Below are 10,589 nucleotides of genomic sequence, written 5' to 3' on the forward strand. Positions count from 1 at the left end.
CTCTAGTTTTTCACCCTGGAATGAGATAGAAGTTGTTTCCTGTTTGTTTGCAGTCTTTATTGCACCTGAACATCTGCCACAAACAAAAACTAACTTGCTAGTTAACCTGCCTTTGATGTTGCTGCACCTCTTATGTGTCCATAGCTTGCACCGGGTACATCTTATAGAGTTACTACCTACTCCTTTTCTACATACTGAGCAGGGCCATCTACCTGAAGGGGTTTGTGTTTTATCTACCTTCCTACTTATTAGGATTTTGGTTTTAGCTAGGTTGAAGGCCAGTCAGGCGGTACTGGTAACGGCCACGCTCAAAATGGTGTATTTTATGTGCCACCCGCACAAGAGCCAGTCCAGGGGCACTGGCACGATCTCGCTTTACATATATTTCTATATACATTTTTAATACAACAATTATTTTACACATATATATCCTTCTGATGAATTTTCTAATATTGATTTCCTGATATTAAAATATATTATAAAATATATATATGTATACATATATACATATGGTCTTATGCGTCCGAGGAGAGCGGTTGATTTCAAATTGATGTAATGCTTACACTGATCGATTAAATGGAGCTGATTGAAACGGCCATAATGCACTAATACCTGGACATTCTTCTTACTTATTTGCTTTTTACAAATATACATATATATGGTGCTTTTTTGCTTTTCTTTTTCAGTCAGTTAACATTGTATCAAAGATGTGTGAAGAGATATTGCACTCTGAACGATTAGTAAAAGTTTTAGCCTATGTCTTGGCTATTTTCAATTATCTAAATTCTTCTGGAAATAGAAAATTTCATGCACTGCCTGGTTTTGATCTGAATTACCTCAGTAATGTAAGTATTAAGAGGCACCATTATATTTCTGTTATTATCATTGAATACTGAACTAACTATACTTTTATAAGTATTCTCATTGCTTGGATCTCTTCTTTTCTTTATTTGTGCCTCCTTCTCACATATTCTTCCTACTCAAGATCTCTACCTGTGTATGTGTATGTGTGTGTGTGTGTGTGTGTGTGTGTGTGTGTGTGTGTGTGTGTGTGTGTGTGTGTGTGTGTGTGTGTGTGTATGTGTGTGTGCAGGTATGGTTGTGTGGTAAGATGTTTACTTCCCAATCACACAGTTCTGGATCCAGTCCCATTGCATGCCAACTTGGGCAAGTGTCTTCTGCTATAGCCCTGGGCTAACCAAAGCTTTATGAGTGGATTTGGTAGACAAAACTTGAAAGAAACCCCTCATCATCATCATCATTGTTTAATGTCTGCCTTCCAGTTTGACAGGAGCTGGCCAAGCATGAGCTTGCACCATACTTCTGTGATTGTTTTGGCAGGGGTTTTACAGCTGGATGCCCTTCCTAACACCAACCACCCTGCAGAGTGGATTGAGTGCTTTTAGTGTGGCACAAGTACAGGCAAAGTCAGTTTTGGCAAGTTTTTTTTATGGCTGGGTGCTCTTCCAAATGCCAACCACTTTACAGTGTGAACTGGATGCTTTTTTTACATAGCATCAGCACATGTATGTGTGTGTGCATTGTATTGTATGTATGTATGTATGTATGTATGTATGTATGTATATGTGTGTGTATCGTATGTATGTATGTATGCATGTATGTATGTGTGTGTGTGTGAATAGTGTATGTATATATGTGTGTGTGAATATTGTATGTATATATGTGTGTGAATATTGTATGCATATATGTGTGTGTGTGTATATTGTATGTATGTATGTGTGTGTATTGTTTGTATGTAGGTATATATGTGTGTGTCTTGTATGTAATTATATATATGTATGTGTCTGTGTTATTGTCTCTTGATCTCAGGAGATAATTGTAAACGTGTGTTATCATGTAAGTGGTGTCCTTTGCTTATCTTCCATGAAAACATGACTGATCGTGGGGAAAATATTAACCTTACTTGGAAACAGGTGAGGTTGGCTACAGGAAAGGCATCTGCCTCAGCAAAATTCTATCTGATCATGTAAGCATGGAAAAGTGGAAACTAAAGTGATGATGATGATGATGATGGTGATGAGGATAACATTGGTGATGATGACCAGCAATGAAGAGGAGGTTGAGGCAGAAGAGGCAGTTATGTAATATGGTATTTGTGAAGCTATTGCCTGATATGTCAACGATTTTCATCTTATTGTTCACAGTATAGAGCTGAAACAGACTGATTGTATGGAGTATTGACCTACCAGGGCATAGATCTGCTGAAAATGTCTTGTGTTCTTTGATATTACGTTCTAATTCTGCATACTTCAGTTTATGTAATTATTTCAGTAGGTGTCTACATTGCTTAGTTTAACACCACCAACTGGCACTTTTGGTATATTTAATAAAGTCCACCCAATTACAAGTTTTCAGGCTAGAATTCTGATTTGAAGATATCTTCCACCTTTCCACCAGGTCTTGTAAACCTCTACACCGGAGGTTCTCAACCATTTTTTATCTATGGACCCCCTTGATTACTATTTTATTCTGGTGGACCCCACTAGACATTTGATGTTTAAAAAATTAGTTTTATAGAAACTTCTTTCAATATTACTATTTTGATTTTCACACATTAACTTGTATAGGTTAAACTACATAAAATGCTAGAAAAAAAAAACCAAGCTGTTTCTTGAAATAAATACATCTAAAGCAAAAATTTTTCTGGGACCCTTAAAATACTATTGTGGCTCCCTGACTTATTATTTTGTATAGACTCCACAAAATCTTATATGAACTCTCAGGGGCTATTTGGACTCTAGTTGACACTATATAATTGTTAACTGAGATTGATTGGAAATTTCCCTAGCAGAAATTATTATTATTATTATTATTTAATGCCATAAAACCAGAATTTTTCATGTCCTTTATGTCTTAGGAGACATTTTTTTACATTTGCCTTCATCATTAAGGCTATCAGTGTTGGATTTAGACATGGTGAACCTGTTGGCTATATAAAGCTAGGAGACACCATTTAAAAAATTACACCAGAAGTCTCACATGTAAATTGGGAACATAAATACATTTCAATTATTTTAACCCATATATATCCCTGATTGCGTTTTCACAATGCAAAACCTGCTCCCACTTGTGTGGACATGAACTCACTAGGAAGTATCTGACCGAGCATATGAAATGTTCAGTAGGTAGTCAACACCCGTTGCTAACGGTTTCAAACTGTCCTTCTCATCAGATTGTGAAAGCTTACAATAATGCTTAATCTAAATACAGTGAAATTTTAAGACTTCATTTTTTTGTGGGCATATATGGGTTAAAACTCCCATAAACTGTGAGATTGTAAGCAGTGGTTTGTTTAGCTTATGCCTAAACCTAGCACTGACTGCTATGCTGCTCTTAACCCTTTCGTTACCAACCCGGCTGAAACCGGCTCTGGCTCTGTAGTACAAATGTCTTGTTTTCATAAGTTTTGAATAAAAATCTTCCACCAAACCTTAGTCACAATTTATGTTCCTAACACTAGCTTAATGATAACTAAGTTATTTTACTAAATTCTTTGTTATATTTAAAATAATTAAAAGAAACACAGAGCGTCTCAAAATAAATACAGTAACAAAAGGGTTAATAGAGGCACTTGCTTGACTCTGAAAATGCCAGACCACCTCATTGTAAACACAAACTGTGCAGAGGCACAATTCAAAAGTGTAAATACAATTAACTTTGCATAACTATTAGCTTTACATTGTATGGACATAGTGGAAAGCCACAAGAAGACCATTAGAGAGAAGCTGTTCTTGCATCACTACATAAAGTAGAAGCCCTCTAAGATGTTCTCATGTTGTTTCTCTCAATGTTTTTAGAAAGTCTTGCTTCTTTATAATGGTAACCATGTTTGAGCTACATTGGAAAATATAGATCTTGCTATTGTTAGGGTTTATCCAACAGCTGCATATTGTTGGCTATCTCTGATTAATGATATTCCATCTATAACCATCTTGACTTTTTGTATTTCCTTCTTTATTTAAGATGGTAAGATGTGATTTGAGGGAGATTTACCTGCTACTTCTAGTTGGAAAGACTTCATAGAAGTTACTTCATTGGTTTACATTCATCTGTTGTAGATTGTACTATGTGTTGATGTTCTGGTAGATTCTGGCCAAATTAAATTCATGGCTCAGACTCAATTGGTAAATGGTACTGGTTCATAGTATCAGAGTTGAGAGTAACACTCCTCCCCTTTACTTATACTACTCCTCAGTCAGATATTGTAAAGTAGATTTGTAGCATAGTAGCAGTAACAAGTCACATACTCAAAGTCATTTATTGATCTTTGACTATCATGTAATATCCGTGCTGATCGGTTTTTGACTCAAGCAGAAAGGCTAGTACTTCATACTTTGTCACTGTCACTATGGATCTGCACTCTCTAAAAACATATGTAATAAAAAAAGAAAGTAAATAGATGAAAATATTATATATTTAAATAAAGCTGATCCATTTGAATTACTTTCAGCTGGATTCAATACGGGGAATAAGTAATTATACAGTTCTTAAAGTTCTCAAGTGTCATTTAGAAGATGATAATGACAATACTTTGCAAGAGTTTCCTGAAGATCTGAAATCTTTGCTTCAATGTGAACCCTTCTCAATCAAATCATTGGCTGTCAGTTTGGAAGGTAAGTTTTTTTCCTTTTTTTTCTTGTCTTTGTTTTGTTCTGTTGGATTGTTAAATTCAATCAGCTTCTTTTTTTCCCATTTATTTAAATCCTTATTTTTCATATAGTGAATATGCATGTCCAAGTGGTTAGGGTGTTGCTCTCATGATTGCCAGATTGTGGGTTCAATTCCCAAACCAGGCAGCATATATTCTTGAGCAAAACCTTTCGCATTGCTGTAGTGTTGTGTGGGGACCTGCATGTGTCAGAATAGACCTGGTGTTTCCTCTGCATGTAATAAAAGGTGACTAAAAGAGGCTGAGGTTGTAAGATTTGTACTATAAACCCATAAAACACTCACCAGCAAAGACTACCCCAAACAGACCCATAACCTGGAAGGTTGTTGCCTGAGTGGTGCAAAAGTGCCATCTGCTAGGAGTAGGGAATCACTAGCAAATGGTGGATGCTGCAGCACAGTGTTACAGCACATGACCCCCATGCTGCTGCTGCTGCTACTACTTCTGCTATTACTACTTATTTTCCATCACCAATTTTAACAAATTAGCCCATAATATATTCTCCTTCATTGTTTATGACATCTTGTCAGTGATCCACTAACTTGTCAACGTCTTGGTACTAGAAATCACTGGATCTTGACTCAGGAATTCATCTAGCCATGTTTACAACTCTGTGTTGTTGTTGAATGAAAAGCCTCAGACTATTGAAGAGTGACTTAGAACTGATAATCTGAAAGTGCTATATAAGGAGAATATGATGGGTGTAGATAAAACTTCCAATATAAGCTCTTGAATAATATAATTGCTCAAATTAGCAATGTGGTGGTAAACGTCATGTTGAAGAAGCATATCATGTCACCAATTGGGTCATTTCAGATATATTGCCTCAATGAGCCAATACATTTGCAGGTATAAAATTCTGCGTTTACTGTGTGGTTATTTTCAAGTTCCTAATTCCACCAAATGCAGATCATTTTCTTGTATGGATACAATTATGGTTTGCTTTGAGGTGCTACTTACTTTCTAGGATTCTTCCCTCTGCTTCATATTTATGTAAAGCCCTTATTTTCATTGCTAGTGAGGATGTAAAAAAAAAATCTCCGTTTGTAAACATGACTAACCTGGTGTTGAGCAAGAAACTGAAGGTGATAGAGGAGTGCTGGAGTTTGTCTCTTTAGTTCCAAGCTTGTGTCACCCATGCACTGTGTTTTTGGATTTTACCCATCAAATGAAGTTGATAGGTGATATTATCATAAGAACATCCTATCTATTGGATCAGTTCCTTAGTGGATTGGCATGGAACCTCATGGATAAGCTGGTTCATTGACACCTCATTGAACTGAACAAGTCAGCCAGAATGCAGAAAATCTGTGATGTTGAATTTCTACTCCTTGAAACATGAAAAAACATTTCTATACATTTCTTTCAGTGTTTGCATCTTATCTGTACGTAGTACAAGCATCTTGAGTGGCTTTGACAGTTTTGGAACTTTGATTGAAAGCAAAGGGAAGTCCTACACTGCAGATATCAACAACCATCACCAAATTCCGAACCACATGAAGCCACTGTTCACATAGTGTTCTTGGTTAGGAATCAAAACCTGAAACAATACACACTTCTGTGCTAGAAACAAAGTTTAACTTCATTGTCAAAAGGCTTCCTATTTACTCCATATATGTTATTTTTTGCATTGTATCAAGTAATTTTCTTCAGATTTTTTCTTCCTTCGATTTTCAAGCTTAATGATAGTTAATACCTCGTTAGAATTTTGTCATATTAGTTATTTATAAATATTCATTTATCAATGATTAAATTAGGAATCAATATTTTGTAAATATATTAGAAAATATTTACATTTTGGCCAACACTCTAAGTCTGCTGCTGGTTCCATTGCATGTAGTGTAAGAATGAATGAGAATATCAAAATGAAAGTTCTTGTGTTAAAATCTACTACAAGCATTTCAGTTTTGTATTTAGGCAAAATGCCTCATTCTAGATGCTCCATTTATCTTAGTTTTTACAGATGGACATCAGCACTTTTGTGTATGTTGTATGTGATAAATTTCTATGTGCTATGGTTTGCAACATAATTTCCTTCCTACACTAATCACTGCCAGATCTCTTATCCCAACTCAAATCTACAATTCCAGATGATTTATTCTGGATGTACTTTGATGTATAAACAGGCTGACTAAAAGGAAACCATGCATGGTTTTAACTGTACTGAAGCTGAATGAGACCTAACTCAGGCAAAATTATTTGTTGTTTGTGAGCCTCATATGATTTCTCTGAAAATTGTAATTCTGAAATTGATTTAGAGCTTAGCTAGAATATATTCTTACATGTCCTGTAAATTCACTGTCATCAATTCACCACAAGGTAAATTCACCATCATCAATTCACTGTTTTCTTTTTTTGTTTTTTTTTTCCTATAAAATAGTTTTTAACTATTACTGGTGAGATGTTATGAATATATTTTCTCAGTGAAATTTCCTCACAGTATGCCATGCATGAGAAGACTCATCAAGTCAAGTGAAATCGTAGTTGTGGATGATGCTGGCACCCATGCCAGTGTCACACAAAAGACACCTGTGCCAGTGGCACATAAAAGGTACCCATTACACACTTGGAGTGGTTGGCATTAGGAAAGGCATCCAGCTGTAGAAACCATGCCAGCAAGGAAAGCAGACACTAAATGATGATGATGATGATGAATCAAATATGAACAAAGGGATGGCTGTAGGAATAGTAAAGAAGTTTGCTTTCCTTTCACGTCTCCATGCATTATCACATTATTACCTTGGGCAAGTAACTTCTACCTTGGCTTTAGGTTGACCCAAATCCTGAGAGTAAAAGGGAGCCAATAGAAATTGAGTGGAAACCCCCCACAAAAGGCCAGTACCTACTCTTGTGTAGTAAACTTTTTTAACATCACCATTTGACCCTTGGGTACCTTTTGTAGTCTCCACTCTGTTGCAAGTACTTGTACCAGATCTCCTAACTCATGATATCATAATGTCTGTCACTTATCATTTTTTCCACTCTTTCTCTGCTGCCAATCTAGGGAAACCCTGTAAAATGTCATGACCATTACCCTTCATCCTCTGAGTAACCTATCAAAGACAAAAAGTAATAATTTATATCTTTAGATCTCAATTAGAATAACAACATATAATATACCTGATTTGTTTTTCAATAGTCTGGAAACAAACAATGGCAAATATAAAAAATTTGCTCGCATCGATTGAAAAGAGAATGAAAAGATATTCAGAAACAGATGCCAAATTCTTTGCAGATGTCAAGGTAAACTGACATGAATTGTGTTTTCATATACTTTGCTTGTGTTGTTTGTGATGTTCTTTTATTCTTTTATTTGTTTCAGCCATTTGACTGCAGCCATGCTGGAGTACCACCTTTAGTTGAAGAAATCAACCCCAGGACTTATTCTTTGTAAGCCTAGTACTTGTTGTATCGGTCTCTTTTGCCGAACTGCTAAGTTACGGGGACATAAACACACCAACATCGGTTGTCAAGCGATGGTATGGGAGCAAACACAGACACAAATGCATGCATACATATGTATGTATATATATGACAGGTTTCTTTTAGTTTCCATCTTCCAAATCCACTCATAAGGTTTTGCTCAGCCTAAGGCTATAGTAGAAGACACTTGCCCAAGCTGCCTTGCAGTGGAACTGAACCTGGAACCATGTGGTTGGGAAGTCACTCCCATACCTCCTGTTATCTATGTCTTTGTAACCTAAGAATTCAGAATTTTCATTCCAGCTTTAGAAAGCATTCTATAGTAGTCTGTAGAGCTTGGTGCAGTCTTCTAACTTACCAGATCCTGTCAACCAATCCAACCCATGCCAGTATGGAAAATGGATATTAAATGATAATGAAGATGATGATGATGTAAAGTAATGTGGCTGCTTTGAGTACATTTGAGCTATTAAATAAGACATGTTATTCTACTTAATTATTAATTTATGGGTTCATAATGGCACAACCAAACCTGCACTGTTATTGATTAGCTCCAAGTCAGTTATGACTGAACAAATCTATGATAGAGGATTTCCTGGCCACAACCATCTCATCTTGTTTTATGAATAGTATTTCATGTATTACATCATTTAATATCATTATTCCATGTAATTGAATCTGCTGGAATGGATTGAGTATGAATATACAAATCTTCATTTCATATCTTGCTGTACTCAGTGTAAATAATGATTTTTATTGGTTGACAGATATAAGCATTGATCAACAAAACAGTTTTGTTTGCTGTGCCAAGTCATGGCCAATGCCAATGTTAAGTTGTGGCCAATGCTAGTGTCACGTAACTGGCACCCTTGCCTGTAGCATGTAAAAAGTACCCTTCGATCTTTGGGCCTCACTGAGGTAGTGACAAGTGAATGAGACCTTTGGCAATATACCATGCTTGAGAAAATCTGTCAAGCCAAGTGAGATCACAGTCATGGCCGATGCCAGTGTTTTGTAACTGGCACCCGTACCAGTGGCATGTAAAAGGCACCCACTATACTTTTGGTGTGGTTGGTGTTAAGGACATACAGCTGTAGAAACCATGCCAAATTAGATTGGAACTTAGTGCAGCTCCCCAGCTTACTTCAGTCAAACTGTCCAATACATGCCAGCATGGAAAATGGATGTTAAATGATGATGAAATTATTAAACACAGCCAATGGCTTGTTTAAATGATGGTTTGGGTACCTCTGACTGACAAGACACATGTTAAAACACCAGAGTCTCAGAATCCCTTACACCAATGAACCAAGTGTGTTATGAACATACTGTCATCATAAAAGAGAGAAATTCTTCTCCTGTAATATACACAACAATTAGCATGTTTATGTTTGAATCTGCCCAAACACATTAAGAATGAATATGCAAATAATTTTGTTTTTATTATTAAGTATGTTCTTTACTTTTTCTAAGATGGTAGAATTTGATTTGAGAGAGATATGGTTGATAGTTCTAACAGGTTGAGCAATCATGTAGAAGACTTTTAATCTTTTAATAACTCGTTTTATTTTTTTTAATTGTAACCTGAGTTGAAAGTGTCTATAAATTCTACACTTGTAGAGAATTTTCAAAGATAGCAATAATAATATCATTTACATATCATTTTCCTATATTTTTCTTGTAACTAGAGAAAACGGGTCTTTTGCAATTTTACTGATGCAATAATCCAATTGTAGTTAGATAGCACATGGCTTGTGAGAACAAGTACAAAATAGGACAGTAGTTCAAGCACAGCGTATAACGGATTTTCATTTATAACATCAGTCAAACCAACGTTTACATAAATGTGTTGTGGAAAATGTACATACATATAGAACAGACAAGGCTGTGTGGTTAAGATGTTTGCTTCCCAACCATGTGGTCTTGGGTTCAGTCCTACCATGCATCACCTTGGGCAAATGTCTTCTTCTATATCCTTGGGTCAAACAAAGCCTTGTGAATGGATTTAGTAAATGGAAACTGAAAGTATGTCATCTATATATATATATATATATATATATATATACATATATATATATATACACACACACACACAGAGTTTACAATTAATCAGAGAAATCCAAGGGAACAATTACAATGTAGGTAAAAGTTGCTTAGGTGTCCCATCTTAATAATGGGCAACAGTGCACCAATCTCTTCAGGAGGTTTGATTATTATTTATCCTGACGGACATTTTGGAGTGCACTCGTCGAAACATATGTAGAGGACTTCATGATATAAATAGATTAACAACATCTCGAGCGTTTGTTTCCTTTTTATAGTCTAATATATATATATGTATATATATATGTATATATATATATATATATATACATAATATATGTATATATATATATCATGGGGATGTACTTGCATAGCAAGTGACCTGATCAGAGATTGTGTGCTGAAACAAAAACAGTTGCAGCATGGAAGGTGT

The 10,589-nt window shown here is 35.7% G+C and overlaps 1 protein-coding gene across 1 annotated transcript in view; it reads left to right on the forward strand.

Moving 5' to 3' along the window:
- LOC106882036 (protein diaphanous homolog 2) overlaps positions 1-7,957 on the forward strand; it is a 15,993-nt gene extending 8,036 nt beyond the window's left edge. The window contains exons 3-5 of the mRNA XM_052967177.1: positions 687-845; positions 4,472-4,634; positions 7,830-7,957. Coding sequence (XP_052823137.1) covers positions 687-845; positions 4,472-4,634; positions 7,830-7,942 — 435 coding nt within the window. The 3' untranslated portion in view covers positions 7,943-7,957. The remainder of the gene's footprint in view (positions 1-686; positions 846-4,471; positions 4,635-7,829) is intronic.
- The last annotated feature ends 2,632 nt before the right edge of the window (positions 7,958-10,589 follow it).

The sequence above is a fragment of the Octopus bimaculoides genome, chromosome 1, assembly GCF_001194135.2.
Source record: "Octopus bimaculoides isolate UCB-OBI-ISO-001 chromosome 1, ASM119413v2, whole genome shotgun sequence".
Lineage (NCBI taxonomy): Eukaryota > Metazoa > Mollusca > Cephalopoda > Octopoda > Octopodidae > Octopus > Octopus bimaculoides.